The 22,401-nt window shown below is 40.5% G+C and overlaps 2 protein-coding genes and 2 pseudogenes across 2 annotated transcripts; 2 read left to right on the top strand and 2 right to left on the bottom strand.

The window, feature by feature from the left end:
- Positions 1-1,285: 1,285 nt before the first annotated feature.
- Positions 1,286-3,981, top strand: LOC115819354 (uncharacterized; annotated as a pseudogene).
- Positions 3,982-9,869: 5,888 nt separating this feature from the next.
- LOC115819353 (trace amine-associated receptor 13c-like) lies at positions 9,870-10,910 on the bottom strand. The gene has a single exon (XM_030782916.1). It carries the CDS (start codon positions 10,908-10,910, stop codon positions 9,870-9,872), a length of 1,041 nt encoding a protein of 346 aa, XP_030638776.1.
- A 785-nt stretch (positions 10,911-11,695) lies between these two features.
- LOC115819351 (uncharacterized) overlaps positions 11,696-22,401 on the top strand; it is a 91,206-nt pseudogene continuing 80,500 nt past the window's right edge.
- Positions 15,626-16,633, bottom strand: LOC115818303 (trace amine-associated receptor 4-like). The gene has a single exon (XM_030781652.1). The coding sequence runs from the start codon at positions 16,631-16,633 to the stop codon at positions 15,626-15,628; it is 1,008 nt and encodes a 335-aa protein (XP_030637512.1).

Here is a 22,401-nt window from a genome sequence, read left to right as displayed (position 1 = left end):
TGCATCCATAGCGCCTTTGTGTTTTATCCCTGGTTCCAAATGAAAATGGAAATCAACAAAGAGACTTTTTAATGGGTCATTGCCCTTGGAATGTTCTTACTGTAGTGGGCTCAAATCGAATGAAGGGCGATACTTATATTCCTTATTCAGCTCAGCTGTAATCCCCACTGAGATAGTTCTCCAATGGCAGATAATCAAACAGCATAGGAAAAACACACTAATTTGAAAGGAAAAAAGAAGGTGACAATGAAAGAAAGATGACAACACAACAGCAGATAATGGCAAACCATGTATTTACATTCAGTCGAACAATAGATAAGACAAGGAAATTTGGTTCCACTCCATACTACATTTAAATGCAAAGCTTAACTGAAAGAGGTTGCAGTTGGAAACATATCAAATACAATTATACGATGCACATAAGTCTGCGAATGCTAACAAGCATGAGGACAATTGTTGCTTTAATTAGGGATTAAACAGGAAGCACTGGGTTGTATAGTGACTACTATCAAATGATGTAATGATCATCTTAGTCTTAAACAGCAGGTAGTCACACAATGAAACAATCTGAAGATCCAATACAGTGCAAGAACTAGCTTTCTGCTGTTTTTTAGCGGGCTAAATAAGATTTATTTATGTTCCTCTTAGATCATCATGCTCATTATTCACAATCATTATTATTTACATTGTAAGAAAATGAACTGGCTGGGCAGAATCAGTATTTTAACATGTCTGTTCTAGTGTTGTTTGTGATTCTGTTTTTGAATAGTGAGTAGGGTTGCCACCCGTCCTGTATTGGAAAATAAAATGCTGCGTCCCGTATTGAATCAATAAGGGACGCGATTTGTCCCCTATTTTCGTACACGTCGTTTCATACACTAGGTCGTCAAAGTGCTCAGAATAACATAACATCAGGTGAAATCAAACCAGTTCTACAAGCGGAGTGGGGAAGTTTAATTTCAGTGGTGAGCTATAGACCAACAAGCTCTGTGTGCTGTTTGATTGCACATCACCTTCGTCGTCTCCATTAGGTGTAACTCAGTGGTTTCTTTGTAGCTCCCAGTTAAAAACAGTAACCTCAGTCGTTGTATTTTTCTATTCCTTATTATTTCAATGATGTCTCAAGTAGCCCGGTGAAACCTAAGAGGCTGTGAGATATTGGATTGAATGATCAGTAGGTGAGCCCTTTCCCTGGCGCCAAATACAAAGCAAACTGTACAGTTTGCCATCGAGCTTTGTCGGTCGCCCATGGAGGGGCGTCTGACCTTAAGCAGCACTGCTACCCATGTCCAGGTAGAGCAGACCACATAGAGTGGAATTGCTCGATTCCTTATACCTCAGAATTCCCCCGAGGCAGACATGGTGTATTGTCGAATTGTAGTCTACCAACTGTAGCCTATAATATAGCTTACGTTAGTCTATATTACACAGTATTCAATACAAATAGCTAGGCAATAATCAGTGCAAATATCATCCTGATATTCCATCCATTCTCTTAGATTTTTGGCTGAAGGTTAAGATAGTTATTTATTTTATAATTCATAAATATGATACATTACATAAATATGACAATGTGCAATTTAAAACATCTAAATAAATAAGCCTGTCAGTCTATCCTGCATAAGCCACAAACTTGATACACTTTTAAAAATAGTTTTTTTTATCTCTAATTTAGTGGAAAAAACGATCCTTTTGTATTTATTTTTCCTTTTGTATTTAACAGCCTAATACATACATATTTTCAATCCAATTCAATCCTCCTCTACAGTTAACAGCTGCAAAGGTTGGGGGGGAGGGGAGGGGGGGTTCTTGGAGGGGCGTCCCTTATTTCTCCATGTAAAAGGTGGCAGCCCTAGTAGTGAGCATTATACAGCTGATAACAGACAATTTAAGACGCTTATCCTAGTTAGGGTCGCAGTACAGTGGCAGAGGGTGCTGGAGCCTATCCCAACGCTCATAGGGCGAAAGGCGGGGAAACACCCTGGACAGGTGGCCAGTCCATCGCAGGGCAGACATACAGACAAACACACTCACACACATTCATACCTAGGGGCAATTTAGTGTTTCCAATTCACCTAACCTGCATGTCTTTGGACTGTGGTAGTGAACCGGAGCACCTGGAGGAAACCCATGCAGACATGTGGAGAACATGCAAACTCCACACAGAAAGGACCCTGGCCGCCCAGCCGGGGAATTGGACCTTGGAACCTTCTTGCTGTGAACCACTGTGCCTCCCTTAAATGGGTTCTGCATTGTACAAATTCATTGCTCTGATAGGCCATATATAACACCTATCTATGACTTTCTGCTTTAAGCCTGAAGAGCAATCTGGACTGTTATACACTGATATTTAAAAAAAAATATATAATGAAAGTTGAAAGAGAGCAGGATTCACAGCCAACCCCTTCAAGTTGACCAAGCAGCTCCTTGGTCAGAAGAGGACCAACTGCACCCTTCAACTGCAACTGCAGCCTGAAAGACACAGACTCCATTATGGCAACTAGTGCTGAGCTGAAGGGCTAGTTGAGAGCTGTGGACAAGTCTGGGCTCCCCAGAAGATTCAAGGCCTGTGTCTACCAGCATGGATCCTCCCACGAATCCTCTGGCCCCTGCTCATCTATGAAGTCCCCATGACTGAAGTGGAAGACTTTGAGCAGAAGGTGAGCAGCTATCTCCGCAGATGGCTTGGCTTGCCACGCAGCCTGAGCAGCATTGGGCTGTATGGGAACAGCAATAAGCTCAAGCTCCCGTTCAACTCTGTCAGGGAGGAATTCATCGTGGCACAGACACAGGAATACCTGCAGTACACCAGATCGAGGGGCACCAAAGCGTCCGGTGCAGGGATCATTGTGAGGACGAGAGGAAGTGGAGAGCAGCCAGGGCAATCCAGCAGGCAGAAAGCTGGCCGAAGCACAAAACCCTACTTGGGAATGTGGAAGAGGGCAGGGCCGGATTTGGGAGCTCAACATTGACCCGATATGATATTGCCAGTGGGAAGGAGAGGCGAAAGCTGGTGCAGGAGGAGGTGCGTGCTTCAGTAGAGCCAAAGCGAGTGAGCAGATCAGTGGCAATGCGACAACAGGGTTCCTGGATAAAGTGGCAGCAGGCGATGGGGAGGAATGTCACCTGGCAGGACATCTGGAAGTGGAACCCCCAGAGGGTTCAGTTGTTGATTCAGGGGGTCTACAATGTCCTCCCCAGCCCATCCAACCTGTTCACATGGGGTACGGTAGATACACCCGCTTGCCACCAGTGTTCCAAGACAGGAACCCTCAAACACATCCTGAGCAGCTGCTCCAAGGCACTGGGTAAGGGGCACTATCACTGGAGACACGACTAGGTCCTCAAGACCATCACTGAGGCAATCAGCAAGGGAATCAGTGACAGCAGATACATCCACGCTACACGCCAAGATGATAGCGTTTGTCAGGAAGAGACAGCAGCCAAAGAAATGACCCAAGGAACACACTATTAGCTAACTCTCCATGGCATGAGAATGGGTGATGGCAGTCAACCTGGAGAGGCAGCTGAAAATTCTACCACAAGTCCTCGTTGAGACCAGACATGATCCTGATATCTGAGGCCACAAGACAGCTCATCTTACTTGAGCTGACTGTGCCCTGGGAGGAGAGGATGGAAGATGTGCATGAGAGGAAGAGGGTGAAGTATCAGGAGCTGATGGAGGACTGCCACGGGAACGGGTGGAGGATCAGGTGCATGCCAATGGAGGTGGGCAGTCGGGGGTTTGTAAGTCATTCCCTCAGCAAGGCCTACAGAACCCAGGGCATCACGGGAGTGAGCAGGAGAAGAGCCATCAACAACAACGTGGAGGTGGCAGAGAAAGCATCCAGATGGCTCTGGCTGAAAAGGGGGGACCAGTGGATGAGTAGAATGCCACTTGGACACAGGCTGAGGCTTGATCAATCTCAGTCAGGTTGCCTGGATGAGGGTGTCTGTTGTGAGACCAGAAGCACCCGATGAGTCCAGTATACCACACTGATGATGTGTCCAAGTTTGAGCATAAGAAGATGTATGAAAAACAAAAACACAACATTAGGAATAATCAGTTGCACGTATTTGCACATATTCCATGAATTCTCCTTACCTACCTGGAAGGCTAGAGGGCACGCTGCCATTAGCATGGCTAAAGATAGTTACCCCCCTGCAAAGCACGTGAAGTGGTGCATATTTGAATAAGACTCATTGTTGTTTCTTTTTTTAATTTCTGCTAATAAATTACATTGGTTTTGTTGTTTGAATTGTTTTAAAGTACAACAGGAAAGGTTTGTTGAAGAATTTAGCATACAGCTGAATATTTTGAACTTCCAGTAATTTCAGCCATAAAAATATTAACTAGGTCCCCAAGTTTATTTATTTATTTGTTTGCTTACTTACTGATTCATTCAAATTTTTCTCACCATTCAACATGTCCAGTAACCTGACTCTTGTAGGTGCACCCACTATTGTATGACTCTGCACTTGTCCAAGAAGATGAGGAATTGCACATCCATCCTACAATACATTGTAATGGTCACCCATTAAAAAAATATGTTTTAATGTGTCTATTTTTTTTTTATTTTTGCTTTTCTTCCTCGTGTACTGACTGAAATGTCTGTTGATATAATTGTTTTATTAATAAACAGACAGTTGGGAGATGTGTCTATCGGATACCAAGCCATAGAAAAAACACGGGTAAAGGACTGAGGTCCCATCTATTTGGTCTGCCAATCAGTTGGAGGTGTTGGTTGGACAGGACAAAGTTTTTTATGTACTGCCAGCTGGTTAGGTTGGAAGGGGGCAGAAGTGGCGCAGCATGAGAGGCGGCATCACCTTCTGTTTGTGGTTGGACCACAGTTGTGTGGATTCATTTTGCACTTTACAAGGATTACCTTTGGGGGGGGGGGGGGGTGCGTGGATGCACGCAGTTGATCTTTTTTCACTTTTTGATCATTTTCTTTTTCCCCTTTTACCTTTACTGTGGGGCAAATTGTTTGTAGCAGTTCACCAACTTCTATAGACTGGTGAGACAGAGGTTTTTTTTTTTTTTGTTACTTTCTCCAGCTGCAAGTCCAGCTCACTGTAAATTTCCTGATTTCTTGTGTCTTGCCCATGTCACATGACCTATGCACGCAAACAGGATTGGTGTTTACTGACCTTCTGCAAAGGCATTTCAGCCAAACTGATTTTTTTTTTCACATTGAACCCAATGGTGATAGAAGTGGGAGTACACGTTTTAAGCAGCTTCACGTTTTCACACGTTAGTGAACCATAATTGTATGAGTGGTTTGTTACTCGTCGCTTATATAAAAAGTGTGTGTGTGTGTGTGTGTGCGTGTGTGTCTGTGTGGGCATACGTGCATGTATGTTTGCATAAATTATATATGGTGAGTTGTTTGAGTACGCACAAAATCAGGTATTCTCCCTTGCAAATCTCCTAAACTTTAGGTACAGAAAAGCTCTAAATTATGGAGCAGGGTGTTTTGTAATTATATAAAAGCATATTGTCTTTTGTAGGTGCAATTGCAGTCCTAACACAGGGACACCAAAAGATGTAGGTGTGATAGGATTAATAAATCAGTCTCATAAAATTTATTAACCATTAATTTGGGTGTTCAATATTTTATTAATTAAACAACCAAGATTAATGGGGTAAGCTAGCTGTAACACTGTGCTACAGTCTTAGAGAGTATTGCAGTACTAATGTATTACAATTACACTACTAACTCCATAACACTCATGAACAACCAGATTGGTGAAGGTAATTGGGAGTGCTTTGATGGCAGAGGTTGGCATTCAGCGAATACTGTGGCAGAAACAGACAGGACAACAGTTTATTTCAATGATACTATTTATTAACACAATCAATACTACTTGGCAAACTAATACTGATATGGTACAATCAATAATCAGCAGCAAATAGAATGATCAAAGGGTAAATGGTAACAAAGTGGTACTGAGTCTATGTACAGGTATTCAGTGTAGGACTGAATGAGTGTTAGACCAGAGATGAGTGAGTGTGTGTGTGTGTGTGTGTGTGTGTGTGTGTGTGTGTGTGTGAGAGAGAGAGAGAGAGAGAGAGAGAGCGCGTGCGTGTATGTGGGCGTGTGCCCAGCTGCGCACTGAAGAGAGAGGGAGGAGTTCTTTAGAGAGAAGCTGTGCGCATGTGCACAGGAGAGAGGAGGAGGAGCGAGGGAGAGAAACTGCGCGCAGGCGCACAGCTAGGAATAGGCGTGGTGGAGGAGTGTCGTGTGTGAGCGTTCTTGCTCCGCCCCAACGAAGAGGGGGGATGGGTAGCAAGAGCGCGTGCACGAGAGAGGGACAAAGGATCAAGATTTAGTCTTGACTAGGCCCTAAACCCAAACCACAGTTCAACCCTAAACTACGCCCAAAATCCCAATGCTGAGGTGTATGTGGTGCAGCAAAGAGAGTTAGAGAGAGAGAGAACGCATGCCAGATCTATCCTTCATAAGAAAATAATGAACGGCTAAAAAACGCATCGTACATGAAATACAATGTGTACATTAAAATCATAAAAGAATTCAAATGATAACACTTTCTTAACGTTAACTGTGTATGATCTTAATACTAAAGTATGCCCAGATGCCAGCCTTACTTTGAATAGCTCATTGCGTGGCGACCGAAGGTGCGTCTTTGGTAGTCTGATGAGCAGTGCGATTCGCAGGTCCAGGGAGAAGTTCCTTTCCTTGTCACTTGAAGATCTTCGGGGCTCCGTTACTCGTCCGATGATCTTTAAGGGTTCTCGATTTAGTTCGTCGACGTTTAAAGAAGTAAAAAGGGATCCGGTCGCCTTTTCTTCCGTCGATTACTGTGTGCGTTACAGTGTAACTAGCCGGTAGAAGTTAAAGTTGCAACTGCGCGAGAGAAAGTACATTAAACTTTGACTGTACAAATATCTCGCTTCGTTGTTACTTTGTTCTTTTCTTCGGCATAGAAAAGAGACACCCGCTGCTAGCGAGCTGCTGCTAGAGCGAGCCGCTGCTAGGGAGTTGCAGAATTGAAGCTGGAAAGAAGGAAAGAGCTTGGAATTTTCCGTGGTTTAATGGCGAAAATTGCGTCATCACTGTATGGTAGCTGCTTCATTGCTGTATCCAATACCGTTACAGTGAAACCTGAGAAGATGGGTACAGATTACCCATGTGGTCAAGCAGGGAATTATGGGTAATATGTTCTACGGCCTGACGACCCCTACACTTTGTACCCATGGCATACATGCCCCATGCTAGTTCACTTTCTTTCTAATGTTTCTGTTAAACAAACAGACAAACAATAAATACAGAAGTCCTGTCTTTTAACAATTTTATTGTTACCATGGGATATGAAATGCTCCATTTTTCCAGAGCACTCAGAATGAAAAAGAAAATGTTCTCATTTCCTTTGGGTCCTTTTTGTGGTATGAATGGATAATAAAGCATATCTATGTTTCAAAGCAACTTTCAGAGACGTGCAAATGCAATGCTAATTTGAATATTAATTGAGCAAAAAGCTGCTGGTTTAGCTTTTCGTTTTTGCAGTAAAATAACAGTAGACCAAAGGAGGCTGATATGACCCATCCAACATTTACACACTTACAAGGGCTTCCCTACCTGATGAATCACTGCACAGCAAAATAATGTTCCATCACTGTTTGCACAGTGTTTTTTAAGAGACACTGTACTGAGACGAAGTTGAAAAACAAGAGAGTGAGCTTTCTCAAGAAGCCCATTCATTTAAATGCCTGAAATGAGTGTAATAATCAGTGTAATAATCATTCAAAACTGAAACACAGATCAGACTGCCACCAAGTATATTGGTTTGTAGAGCTGCCTGAAGACTGCAACTACCTCATCTACAACCGCCCGCTGCATTCCATATTTTGGCGAAGACTTCTCTAACGTTTTCTCAGAGAGGCTGGATGTATGCACAGGACATGACCAGACTGTGTCTGCAAGAAGAGTCCGTCAAACAGTTACAAAGAGAGGGATTTTATAGTTGGGCGGCAGTGCAATAACCTCTCATTACAAAGATGAATGCACATTTGAGAGTTCAATGGTGTGAAATCCATAGGCGCTGGTCTACAGAGATGTGGAAAAAAGTGATATGGCCAGATGAGTCATCCCTCACCATATTCTTGACAAGTGGGCAAGTGCATGTGTGGTGTACACCAAGAGAACGGTGCAGGCCTGAATGCAATGCAAATTGATACAAAGTTGTTCTGAGTAATCATCTTTATCCTATGACGAAACATTTTTGTCCTGATAAAAGTGGTCTCTTCCAGGATGGCAATGCCTTCATCCATAGGGCATGAGGGGTCGCTGAATGGCTTGATGACTGTGAAAATGATGTGAATCATATGTTATGGCCCTCGAAGTCACCAGATCTCCACTCAGTTGAACACCTGTGGGAGATTTTGGACAGGCGTGTTAGACAGCACTCTCCAACGCCATCATCAAAGCACCAAATGAGGGAATACCTTTTGGAAGAATGGTGTTCCATCCCTCCAGTAGAGTTCCAGAGACTTGTAGAATCCAAGGCTGTTCTGACGGCTCGTGGCGGCCCAACACTTTACTAAGACACTTTATGTTGGTTTTTCCTTTAATCTGTCACCGGTCTGTAAATGTCAGGGACTGCTATTGGCTCAAACCCTAATGTTTATGCGTAACTTCTATATCTTAATTATCTCATATCTATAGCACTATTGAAACTTTAAGATAAATAAGCTAAGCAAAACACTTTGTACTGTGTATATTTTAATCATTAAGTGTGTTTCAGCAACATTTCATTAGGCTTATAATATTAGTATCTGGACTCTTTTATCAAGAGGGGGTCTTTTTAAATTGATTAATATTGAAAAATTACTGGGAAATTAATAGCTAAAGAAAACGGCTACAGTTGTGGAAAATCTGAAATGTTGCAACTCTCTCTCCCTGAATTATATTTTACTGTAGAATAATAACAGGACCATCAGCTATGTTGTGAAGCATTTTGCCTCAGCAGCCAATCAAAAGCAAAAATCTAACCCTTATTTAACCATAACCCAGGCAGTTAATACTGTCATACTATGAATTCTGATTAAGATCTCCAAACTGATTTTTCATGCTAAAACTTTAGGCTTTTTAGTAATATGTTGATCCATTAAATAATTATTGGAGGTACATAATTATAGTGTTAATATTACAACTTGTTTCTATACATATAAAGTATTACAAGCTATTCTACTAGTAATAGTAAAGCAGCAGTTCCACATTCTCCATCCATAAAAGTATGAGCATTTTAGAGAGAGCAACAGAGTAAGGCAAGGGGAAGTGAAACTATCATTGTATTTCTAACACCTACCATAATACAACACTCAAAATACAATAGTGTATCAATGGTTGTGCAAATGTTTTATATTCAAAAGATTACAGTTGTTTGGCGAATAAAAAGTCAAATACATAAACCACAAAACTAATTTTGGTTGTTTTATATGAGAGCTCCTAGAATGTCATTATGCTGTAGAATATACAGAACATTTTTGACTGAACCACAGATGGTTAAACAGAGACAGAAAATAGAAACGTTAATTTCCTGATTCTTCATGCTGGGTGCTATTTCCTCCCTTCACAGTTCTGCATTAATTTTTAACAGTCTCTTTCCTTTTCTTTCTTTTTTCTTCACATTATATCTCTCAATTTTTCCTGTTCGCGATTTGTAAATGTATGTGTTTTTAAATACTGAAAAAAAATGCTCTTTCATACTATGTGGAAAAAGTGCCATATTATGAAAAATGTTATTCTGCATAGTCTTACTTTCACATGCATGACAGATTTGTTTGAACTGTATGAAGGCCATTTGTGACATACAGAGGGAGGGAAGTAAAAACTGGTGAAAAGTTAAGGGGTAAAGACATTTATATCACAGGAATGTGTCTGAAATATCTTTAATGAAACAATTAGATAAATCGATTTTCTGAACCATGGATAAAAAAGTGCATATATGATAGGGTTTATTGTAGAATTAAAGTAGCCCAGCCACACAAACACTTCAAAGAAAATGTTTGGGGTTGCAAAATCTGTATAAGGATCAACCAGAGAGTTAATAAAGAAAGGCATCCAGCAGAAGATAAATGCACCCACAACAATGCCTAATGTTTTTGCAGCCTTGCGCTCAGAACTCTGAGAAATTTGATTTCTGTTTTCCTTGTTGCAATTTCTGTGGTTGAGGCCTGCTTCACCAATCTTCTTAGCGTGTTTTTTTGCGACTAAAAATATTTTTGCATATAATCCTGCCATGACAGAGCATGGTAGGAGAAAAGCTATCAGCGTGTCTAGTGCTCCCCACAATGCATTAAATAACAAATTACAACTCCCGAAGCAATATATTGATTCAATAAACTCGTCTAGTCCAGCTATATTTGCTTTAGAATACAAAAGTCCATAAGAATAGATTGCAGCAACACCCCAACTCAAAGCAATCATGAGCCATGCCACGGGTATAGTCATCCTGGTTGGGTAATGTAGCGGATTACAAACAGCTTGGTATCGATCTATAGCTATACAAATCAGGTGGAATATGGACACAGATGTAAGGAACATGTCAAAACTGGAGTGCAACAAACAGAAAGCATCACCATAGTACCAGCATCCTTCAACAGACCTTACAATGCTAAACGGCATGACAAACACTCCCAGCAGCATATCTGCAAGTGCCAGAGACATCACAAGCATGTTGGTTGGTGTGTGCAACTGTCTGAAATGTGCTATAGACACAATGACTGCCAAGTTACCAAGTATGGTGACCACCATGCTTACAACCAATAAAATATACAAGATGATCTGAGCTCCTTTACTGTAGGTCCCCTTCACACAAGAGTCATTCACTGCTGGATAGCAAAACTGGCTTGAATCAGCTCCTTTGAAGGCTGACAAATTCATTGCATCCATATCGCCTTTGTGTTTTATCCCTGGTTCCAAATGGAAATGGAAATCAACAAAGAGACTTTTTAATGGGTCATTGCCCCTGGAATGTTCTTACTGTAGTGGCCTCAAATCGAATGAAGGGTGATACTTATATTCCTTATTCAGCTCAGCTGTAATCCCCACTGAGATAGTTCTCCAATGGCAGATGATCAAACAGCAAAGGGAAAACACACTAATTTGAAAGGAAAAAGGTGACAATGAAAGAAAGCTGACAACACAACAGCAGATAATGGCAAACCATGTATTTACATTCAGTCGAACAATAGATAAGACAAGGAAATTTGGTTCCACTCCATACTACATTTAAATGCAAAGCTTAACTGAAAGAGGTTGCAGTTGGAAACACATCAAATACAATTATATGATGCATATAAGTCTGCAAATGCTAACAAGCATGAGGACAACTGTTGCTTTAATTAGGGATTAAACAGGAAGCATTGGGATGTATAGTGACTACTATCAAATGATTTAATGATTAAACAGCAGGTAGTCACACAATGAAACAATCTGAAGATCCAATACAGTGCAAGAAATAGCTTTCTGCTGATTTTTAGTGGGCTTAATAAGATTTATTGAATTTCCTCTTAGATCATCATGCTCATTATTCACAATCATTATTATTTACATTGTAAGCAAATGAACTGGCTGGGTAGAATCAGCACTTTAACATTTCTGTTCTAATAATGTTTGTGATTCTGTTTTTGAATAGTGAGCATTATACAGCTGATAACAGAGAATTTATGCCGCTTATCCTAGTTACGGTCGCGGTAGAGTGGCAGAGGGTGCTGGAGCCTATCCCAACGCTCAAAGGGCGAAAGGCGGGGAAACACCCTGGACAGGTCATCAGTCCATCGCAGGGAAGACATACAGACAAACACACTCACACACATTCATACCTAGGCCATATATAACACCTATCTATGACTTTCTGCTTTAAGCCTGAAGAGCAATCTGGACTGTTATACACTGATATTTAAAAAAAAATTATAATGATATTAAGCTGAAAGAGAGCAGGATTCACAGCCAACCTCTTCAAGTTGACCAAGCAGCTCCTTGGTCAGAAGAGGACCAGCCGCTTGACCTGCTCCAGAGGCGCCATCAACGACTACCATAAGCGCACTTACAGCAACACCAGAAGAGACTACTGGGTGCATGTAATGTGCTGGTAACACCACCAGAGCCAACAGCAGACTTCAGTACTTCAATCTGAAGGAGCTCCGTCTGCGTGAAGTGGAGAAAGTGGTGAAGAGGGCGAGATCTAGCTTGGCACAATGCCAAAGTGGAGTGCCCTATAAGGACTATATGAACTGCCTGAAGCTACTCCATTGGCTTTGGAGGGCCCTGAAGGTGATCTGGAGGAGAGGGAAGTTTGCCCAGTCATGAAGATATGCTGGCGGTGTATACATGACTAAAGAGGAGAGATCCGAGAACATCAACCAATCATCTCCTTGCTCAGCGTGGAGAGCAAGATCTTCTTCAGCATTGTGGCCAAAAAAACTCTCCAAATTCCTGCTTAGTACATCGACATGTCGGTACTGAAGGGGGGCATACCGGGGGTCCTCGAACACATGGGCATGCTCAAGTCCATCACTGAGGCAATCAGCAAGGGAATCAGTGACAGCAGATACGTCCACGCTACACGCCAAGATGATAGCGCTTGTCAGGGAGAGACAGCAGCCAAAGGAATGACCCAAGGAACATACTATTAGCTAACTCTCCATGGCATGAGAATGGGTGATGGCAGTCAACCTGGAGAGGCAGCTGAAAATTCTACCACATAAGTCCTCGTTGAGACCAGACATGATCCTGATCTCTGAGGCCACAAGACAGCTCATCTTACTTGAGCTGACTGTGCCCTGGGAGGAGAGGATGGAAGATGTGCATGAGAGGAAGAGGGTGAAGTATCAGGAGCTGATGGAGAACTGCCACGGGAACGGGTGGAAGATCAGGTGCATGCCAATGGAGGTGGGCAGTCGGGGGTTTGTAAGTCATTCCCTCAGCAAGGCCTACAGAACCCAGGGCATCACGGGAGTGAGCAGGAGAAGAGCCATCAGCAACAACGTGGAGGTGGTGGAGAAAGCATCCAGATGGCTCTAGCTGAAAAGAGGGGACCAGTGGGTGAGTAGAATGCCACTTGGACACAGGCTGAGGCTTGATCAAACTCAGTCAGGTTGCCTGGATGAGGGTGTCTGTTGTGAGACCAGAAGCACCCGATGACTCCAGGATACAACACTGATGATGTGTCCAAGTTTGAGCATAAGAAGATGTATGAAAAACAAAAACACAACATTAGGAATAATCAGTTAACTTGCACGTATTCCATGAATTCCCCTTACCTACCTGGAAGGCTAGAGGGCATGCTGCCGTTAGTATGGCTAAAGATAGTTACCCCCCTGCAAAGCACGTGAAGTGGTGCATATTTGAATAAGACTCGTTGTTTCTTTTTTTTAATTTCTGCTAATACATTGGTTTTGTTGTTTGAATTGTTTTGAAGTACAACAGGAAAGGTTTGTTGAGGAATTTAGCGTACAGCTGAATATTTTGAACTTCCAGTAATTTCAGCCATAAAAATATTAACTAGGTCCCCAAGTTTATTTATTTATTTATTTGCTTACTTACTGATTCATACTAATTTTTCTCACCATTCAACATGTCCAGTAACCTGACTCTTGTAGGTGCACCCACTATTGCATGACTCTGCACTTGTCCAAGAAGATGAGGAATTGCACATCCATCCTACAATACATTGTAATGGTCACCCATTAAAAAAATATATGTTTTAATGTGTTTTTTTTTTTTTTTTTAATTTTTGCTTTTCTTCCTTGTGTACTGACTGAAATGTTTGTTGATATAATTGTTTTATTAATAAACAGACAGTTGGGAGATGTGTCTATCGGATACCAAGCCATAGAAAAAACACGGGTAAAGGACTGAGGTCCCATCTATTGGTCTGCCAATCAGTTGGAGGTGTTGGTTGGACAGGACAAAGTTTTTTATGTACTGCCAGCTGGAAGGGGGCAGAAGTGGCGCAGCATGAGAGGTGGCATCACCTTCTGTTTGTGGTTGGACAACAGTTGTGTGGATTCATGTTGCACTTTACAAGGATTACTATATGGCGGGGGGGGGGGGGGCCGTGGATGCACGCAGTTGATCTTTTTTCACTTTTTGATCATTTTTTTCCCCATTTTACCTTTATTGTGGGGCAAATTGTTTGAAGCGGTTCGCCAACTTCTATAGACTGGTGAGACACAGGTTTTTTTTTTTTTTTGTTACAACATGCAGAGTAAACCAGAGTTTCTTTTCATCTGCCACTGTACAAGCATCTCCACCAGAATGTTGTGTAAAGTGAGGCCTGCATTGTTTTCCTGGATTTGCACACAACTCTGTGGACATTCTGTTGACACGAGGAGTTGCTGAGTTACTGTGGTGACGAGGAGCAGGCAGCATATCCAGCTAGCCCTCCCAGAACATGGACTGGTCTGTTCTTATCGATGCCCATGCCACCTAGTGGTAGCATGGAGATTTTAACTCACAATATCAGAACAGGGGCATAGTGGAATTTAAAACCATGCTACCTAAGCACAAACTTTTTCATGAACAAAAATTTTTATTGATGTATTTGTTTCTGTTTTGCTTTTTGGACCTGATACCTTTGTCAAAACAATGTCCAATATGTATGCGTACAAGATTATTCATTCTGATGTGTCACTGGTCACTCTTTATTTTGTACCTTGGCAATTTTCTGAGAGTATAACATTTTATACCTTGTTTTACAAGGTAGTTCAGTTCTGAAATATGTCCTGCATGTAAACGCTGAATCATCGCCACCACCCGTCATCAAGGCATTGAGACATTCTGAGAGAACGTGCAGTGTGACACTAAATGTTATTGTTGTATTAGGAATTTATGTACATTACAGCAGAAATACTCATTTGTATAAACAGATCACAATTATTTGACCCTTAAAATTTATATTGTGAGTATATAATTTTGCATTCTGTTGTTCTGTTGTTTTGATACCCCTACAGTTGTGTCTATTTTTGATTAATAAAATGCTTTCTGATTCTGATTTTTTATAGTATTTTTGTGCTTTTCCAGAGACCAGGGTCAGCATGTCCACAATGGTAATTCATCAGTAAACAGATGTCCCTGAATAGGGGAAACTTTCCTAATTAGTAGAGACAGATTCTACTGTTCAGGTTCTAGATTCAGGTTTTACTACATTCATATTCTATCTGGAAATAATTATTTAAAACAATTCAAACTTACTTTCCTTTGCTCAAAATGTAGTCATAATATTTTTCACTCTTAGCAAACAAAGGTTACACAGCTAGTTCCCTTACCATAATGCAACTGCTGCTTTAAGAATGCATGTGACACCGACAGTGAAGAAAGAGCCTTGATAAAACTGACTGTGGAAATGTGATATTACAAATGACAAAAAAAGAATATGGACTTGTGAAAATATTGCCATATCAAACAAAATTGTGATAACAAAAATATTATCACCAAATATGCATAATTTCATGAAGTTAAAACTGATGTAATGTAATCTTACTTCAGTCTGCAATGATTTTGAAGCAAAGGAAAATAAGTTGTATTTCCTAGTTCACAGTCATGGTTATCTTTGTTTGATTTTGCTCTTTTATAATCTTAAGTTGTGAAGGTATTCAAACTGTGTTCACATTACAGAAAAAATTTGTTAATATAACCTTAAATGCCTTTTGAAAATGTGGATAGAAGAATGCATAGATAATAGGGTTAAACGTTGAATTAAAGTAACCAAACCAGACAAGGGCATCGAAAATACCAACAGGTGTCATAAAGTTAATAAAAGGATCTATAACAGTGGTAATGAAAAAGGGCAGCCAGCAGAGCAGAAACACTCCCATTACAATGGCCAATGTTTTAGCAGCCTTCCTCTCTCTCTGCTCTGATGCTTGGTTCTTTAGCTCATGAAAAGACACTGTGGCCACTCTGTTGGAAATAACCCTGACATGTTTCCTAGCAACATGAAAAATCTTAATGTACAAGCAGGTCATCACAACTCCTGGAATGAAGAAAGCCACAAGAGAAGCAATAATGCCCCACTCCTTGTTAAAAAACAAGGCACAGCTTCCTACACAAGAACTCATTAATATGAGTGCCTCTAAACCTACTTTATTCACTTCTGAGAACACAACCCCAAAACCAAATACAAAAGCAAACAACCAGATGATGCCAATACACATGATCACCTTAGATATTGGAACAGCTGTCCTGTATTGTAAAGGATGACAGATGGCCCAATACCTGTCAATTGATACCAAACACAGGTGCAGTATAGATGTAGTGCAAAACATCATGTCTAGACTGGAATGGACTTTGCAGAAATGTTTCCCCAAATACCAACAGCCTTCAATAGATCTGACCATACTGAAAGGCATAACAAAGCAGCCTAAACAACAATCGACCACAGCCAATGAAAGTATGATGAAATTGGTAGGACTGTGCAGTTGCTTGAAATGGGATACAGAGATGATGACCAGAAGGTTTCCACACACAGTCATAAGAATAGTGGTCAGCATAAATGCATACATGGCCACCCTTGTAACATACAGTCTGAGTGTTCGAGGACAGGAGCCTTGCAGATGAGGAAAACAGAATAACACAGCTGCCGTTTCACCAGTCTGATTCATGCCTGTGTTCTCCATTGACAACTGTGAAAGTTTATGAAAGACTTGGAAAGTGTCTTTACTATGTGCAATCTGCAAATAAAAACACACGGTCAATGAAAAAAAAAAATCTTACATAAATATAACTTTTCTGTGTAATTTTTCTGAAGGAGGATGTGAGAGTACAATTAAATTCCTTGTACTAAAAAATCTCTTCTGAAAAAACGATCTAAAAATTGCAATTATTCCATACTTCGCAAGGAATTAAAGTCAAAGAAATGCATGCTTGTTGCAAAAAAATGGTCAAAATATGGGAGGACGTACCTACAAAATTACAGATACATTGACCACTCATAAACTCAGTTTGACTTAGAAACATTTTTGAATGACCTCAGAGTAAATGATTAGTTCCTCTCAACCAAGCATATGCCCAATCACATCTTACTGAAATCTCATACCTGTCCAGTGCCTGTACTTGCATATCCAGCCTTTTTACCCCTGGTCTTTATATACTTGAAAAGATACAGGAAAGTTTGTATAATGAAACACCCACCCACAAAAGGGGGAAAAGGCATTCAGTACTACATTGAAGTGATATCCAGTCAAATTAAACCATTTCATCTGGGAACTTGCTCACAAGCAATGCAGTGCAGGATTTTTTTTTTCCACTGCAGTTTTCTATTTGCCCATTTTTTGAGTGAAAACAGAAAATGATAGTGGTTCTCTATTACTTATTAATCGGAACTTTTTATTTCCAAAGGTTTTTTTTCTCCTTTCATAATTGGCATTTCTCACAATGTGCTGTTTATACATTACCTACGTATTACCAATGTATGTCAAGCTAAAACTAATTATATATTGAACTGCTTTATGGCAAAACTAGACCTTAATGTGCCTAGCAATAAATTTACAGACTTCATCATTGCTGTTTTATGGATGTAAAATTGCAAACATCCTCTTTTTTCATTATATATCTATTGTTTTACAGTCGACATTGACATGACTTGCTATATAGAATCTTAGGACTGAAGTCCTCACCCACCAAGCACCAGATGCCCATGGACATTGTTTTTGGGATAACACTGGCCGGCCCATTATGACCTTTATTTAGCCCAAAAATAGTCATTGAAAATTGGGCTGTGTTTATTCCATCTGATTTGGTCCAAATTTAGCCCAGGATGGACATCCATTTCAGACCATTGTATTTTGATGAAAACGTGTGTTGTGTTGTGTTGTGTTGTGTTCAATACGTCCAAATTAGTCTTTCTGACATTTTTGAACATAATTAGTGCTGTTCAAAAACTTAAATATATTTATATAAATATGTTTAAAATATGCCATACAAATAACTTGTGGCGTTACTGCTCTTTATTAAAAAATGTATCTATAAGAATGTATTTTCCCGCTGCTTCATGACACACACATGCACACACACACACACAACTGGACAGGATACAAATTTCTGGTGATAGCAGTACAGAATGCCAGAGTGGCTTGTTTTGAATGATCGGTCACTCAAAATTCAAAAGTCAAAGGTAGGTGTGGAGGAGGAGAAGGCGGACAAAAGACTGACAACTTTAACATACATTAGATTGAAACCGAGAAACGAAGACGCAGACATACATTGATCTGGGTAAGTATTAAGTAACTATAATTTGTTTGGATAATACAGAAGCATGTGTTTGACAATAAGATAATTATAATTTATGTGGACAGTACAGAAATGCGTGTTTGACTGTTTAGTCGAGCTAATCAGTTGCAAGGTAAGCTGAAGAAGCGAGGTTTCCGTTTCCAGCTAATGCTAGCATCATGTTAGCCTAGCTAGCGCACTGTAGTTAAACTGAATTTCTGAAGCTCCATCTGGCTTTGTAGCGTGAAGTCGGTCCGTTTGAATGGAGCACAGACAGGCAGCCAGGCGGGCGGTGTGTGTTGTTTGTGGCCTCGTTTTTAAAAGTCACCAGCAGCCCTGCACCATCCAACCCTTTGTTTCTGTTTACCTACTCAGGAAGGTCAGCGATGGCTGCTTATTCAGCCTCCATTTATCAGAGAGACTCTCTCACAGCAGGCCGCATGCGGCTTCTGCTTTTTCTTCAGTATTTTTGGAGCATGAGTTTTGAAATAAAACTAATTTTATTTCTTGGCAAATTTTATCAGTGACTTTGGCAGGTTCTTAACATATATTAGAAATAATCATGATGACTTTCAGAGTCGCACTGTTAACTGGTTATTTAGTCAGTGCAGTGTCTTTCAATATTAATCACTGTAAAAAGCGCATAAGAAAGAACTGGTAACATACACTGTTCATCAGTTCCTAGTTTATACCACACTCAGTGTGCCAATGGAGGGGCAAGTAAGTCTGTTGTGTTAAAGAAAAATGTTGTGTGTTTGTTTCAGTTTAAAGATATGATTAACACCAGCTTGCTACAGTGAGTTCCTCTCTAATATCGACAATGATCTGTAGAAAAAGAGCGAAAACAGAATGTTCATATTTGCTTTCACGTCAGCTAAATATAGGCCATCCGAAATGATGTGTCTGTCAAATATGTGGGAGGTGCTGTCTGAGTGTGACAGAGGGCTCTGTCTCAGGCCATGAGCAGCATCTTTTTCCCCCCAAACTAACCGCTTTTCCTTAGTTGTACAGTGTTCGTTCGTGTTTGTGTCCTGTTACGTGTACGTCATTCATACATATCAATAATGCACATACTCCAATAAAATACTACGCTAACTTCGAGGGTGCACACTCGAAGCACGCAGCAGGTTATCCGGTTTCATACACACAAACATTTCCAATTCACGTTCACAATCTTACAGTTTAAAACACCCCACAAACACCCCTAATTACACTTAAATGTTTGTTAGCGTCTTTACTGTTTGTTTTACCGTTACCGTCCTTATCATATTACACACGCACACACACACACAGTCACAGTAGCATGGGACTACCGGTGCAGGGGAGGACCAAACAGTTCATTTATTTGGTTAAGCTGGAGTGGCGCCTGCATGATGCACACGGGGAAGGGGCCACTCCAGGAAAAAGGGGTTTTTACGTTAAAATGTAACGATCGGCTGTTACTAGCCAGAACTAGTAAAAGATAAAACATTACTGTAGAGTGTAAATTTGGGTTTGTGATTGTGTATATGCACTGGGGTGGATAATTAGTTTCTATCTTATTTTAAATTAACAGAGGGTAGCTGGTATGTTCCGAGGGGAGGGGCTTACAGTACAAAAGGGGGCTTTTCATCATTGTAGGTTGAGGGAATCAGGAGAACAGAGTGTGGTGTGGTGTGGTGTGGTGTGGTGTGGTGTGGTGAATTGGTTTTGAGAAATTGAAAGTAGCAATTTGTTTATTTGTTTATTTGTTTATCTATATATTTTTTGTTTGTTTGTTTGTTTTTTTCTTGTAAATATATATATACATATTCTTTCACTGTAAATATTTGCTATTTTGGACATTTTTTTCACTTTTCTTCACTTTGGTTGGGACCATTTTTTTTTTTTTTTGCACTATAAATAAAACACCTTGCACTTATGTGCTATTTGTGGTGGAGCCATTTTTTTTTTGTTTGTTTTTGGTGTGTTTTGGGCAACCCGAACCCCAGTTCGGCGTCACCCTGCCACACTGAGATATAGCAGTGTGTTTCACCAGTAATGTTTTTGACACTTTGTATTGATACTTTCTGTCTGATAGATATCACAGAGCTAAATAATGAAGAGTGTGATGAATTGGACATGTATACCAGTGTTCTAACACTGGTATATCCTCATCATCCTAACTTTTGCACTTTTCCCCTGCTATTCCATACAGACCCATCTTTATTTCTCTAACACTGTTCTCCAGATAATAACCACGAACACATACTACCTACACCAGTATTGTTTCATCAATCAAAAAGATTGGAGCTGGGCAGAGAATGCACAGAATTCACTATTTCACAGTTTTCTAAGACTAACACCGTAGTGTGTTCAAGATTACCAGCCTCCTCTGTCCCAGCCATGGATAAATATCAGTGTTAATTTTGGCAGGTGATTTTGATTTAGTCTTAGTTTTAGTCTTTTGACTAAAACACAAAAATTCATTTTTGTCATATATTAGTCATTTGATCATTATCAGTTTTAGTCTAGTTTTAGGCAATGAAAACTAGACAAGTTTTAGTCAAATTTCAGTCAAATGCATTTGTCATATTTTCGTCAATTTGTGAAGTGAACAAGTGAACAAGAAACCATAGCCGTCTGCTTCTAGTTAACAAAGTCAAGCCTTTAAGTTGATTTTGATAAAAGTCTAACTTTTCTGATCATATATTTCTTGGTGGTGCGTCTTCAAATGCCTCTTGAGGTTTGAGGTATTTTTCCCACCGATTTTGCACCCACAGTTTGCAGTGCGTTTAATTTTCAGTTGTATTATAGCTCAAATTTGTCACAAATCCATTCTTTTTCTTCTTCCGAGAGCAGCCATGATATGATTTGCCAGCAGCATGGCCAGATGGGAAATCTTAAAGCATCATAAGGTTTTTTGTTTTTTTTGGGTTTTTTTTTGCTGTTTTCACGTGGATGCAGCAGTAAGCTATATCTAGTGCAAACTCTCTTCAAATGAGCGGGCGTTCATTTGACGAGCTCATTTAACTTGTTATATTATAACGATAATTGCATTGCACTGGGTAAATATAGTACTGGTCCGTAATTTACTGTAGTCAGTATAAAATACCCCAAACTTCTGATTTCTAGAGAAGATTTGATTAATGGTTAAGTTAACGACATTCGTTCTTGTGAGTTAATCATCACAACAAGAATGATTGGCTGGAAAGAGTTGAGAAGAGATGCGTAAACATCGACGCAAGATCCATATTTTACTATCCTGATTGTGCCGGGAAATAAATTAAAATGAGATAGCCTATCCTCATTACGACTACTCATGCTAAGTGTCACAAAATGATCAAATTATCGTACATCACGGGACTTTTAGCATTATTGATCATACGTCATCGTACGTCTGACATTATCATTTGTTAGTATTCGTCAACGAAAATGATGATATAATTCGCCAGTTTTTATTTTCAAAGGTGCATTTTTATTTAGTCATCGTCTCGTTTTCGTTGTGGAAAAAAGTTATTTGACGAACATTTTTTGTCACAGTTTTCGTCACAGTTTTCGTCAACGAAATTAACACTGATGAATAGCTCAGAAGAAGCAGCCAAACGTGGAAGGCAGCCCATGTACAACTCATGAGAGCCACATGGGCACAAAAGATGTTTGCTGATCATTACTGCCATCCCCTCCATTGCTTCACCCTGGACAACAGTTTTGGCTGTTGACTAAGGATATCAACCCCATCGCCCATCCTAGAAACTCAGCCCAAGTTATACAGGACCATGTAAAATGATCAAAAGTGTTAATCTTGTCCCATATTGTCTAAAGTTACCTCCTAGACACAGAATTGCCCATACCATCCTCATTGGTCTTTTGAAGCTGGTGTTGCACAGTCTCATGAAACTTCTTCTTCCCCTTCTGACACCTCCCCACTCCTCTGGATGTTAATGGTGAACCAGTCTACACAGTTAATACTCTGCTAGACTCTTGCCATGCGGGCTTATCTGCAATGTCTCATGGATTGGGAAGGTCCTCAGGAGCAGTCCTGGGTTGCTGCTCATGACATCCTTGACCCATCTCTCAGTGAAGACCTTTATCAGTCTCACTCTGATCATCCTGCTCCATGCCCCCATAGCCACCTGTCCGGTAGCTGATCCAGTCCTTCAGGGGTAGCCCAGAAAACTACTGTCAAAACTGCTTCAAACCA

This window comes from Chanos chanos, chromosome 8 (genome assembly GCF_902362185.1).
Source record: "Chanos chanos chromosome 8, fChaCha1.1, whole genome shotgun sequence".
NCBI classification, from domain to species: domain Eukaryota; kingdom Metazoa; phylum Chordata; class Actinopteri; order Gonorynchiformes; family Chanidae; genus Chanos; species Chanos chanos.
The sequence above is the reverse complement of the archived record's forward strand: the minus strand, read 5'-3'. Positions and strand labels throughout refer to the sequence as shown.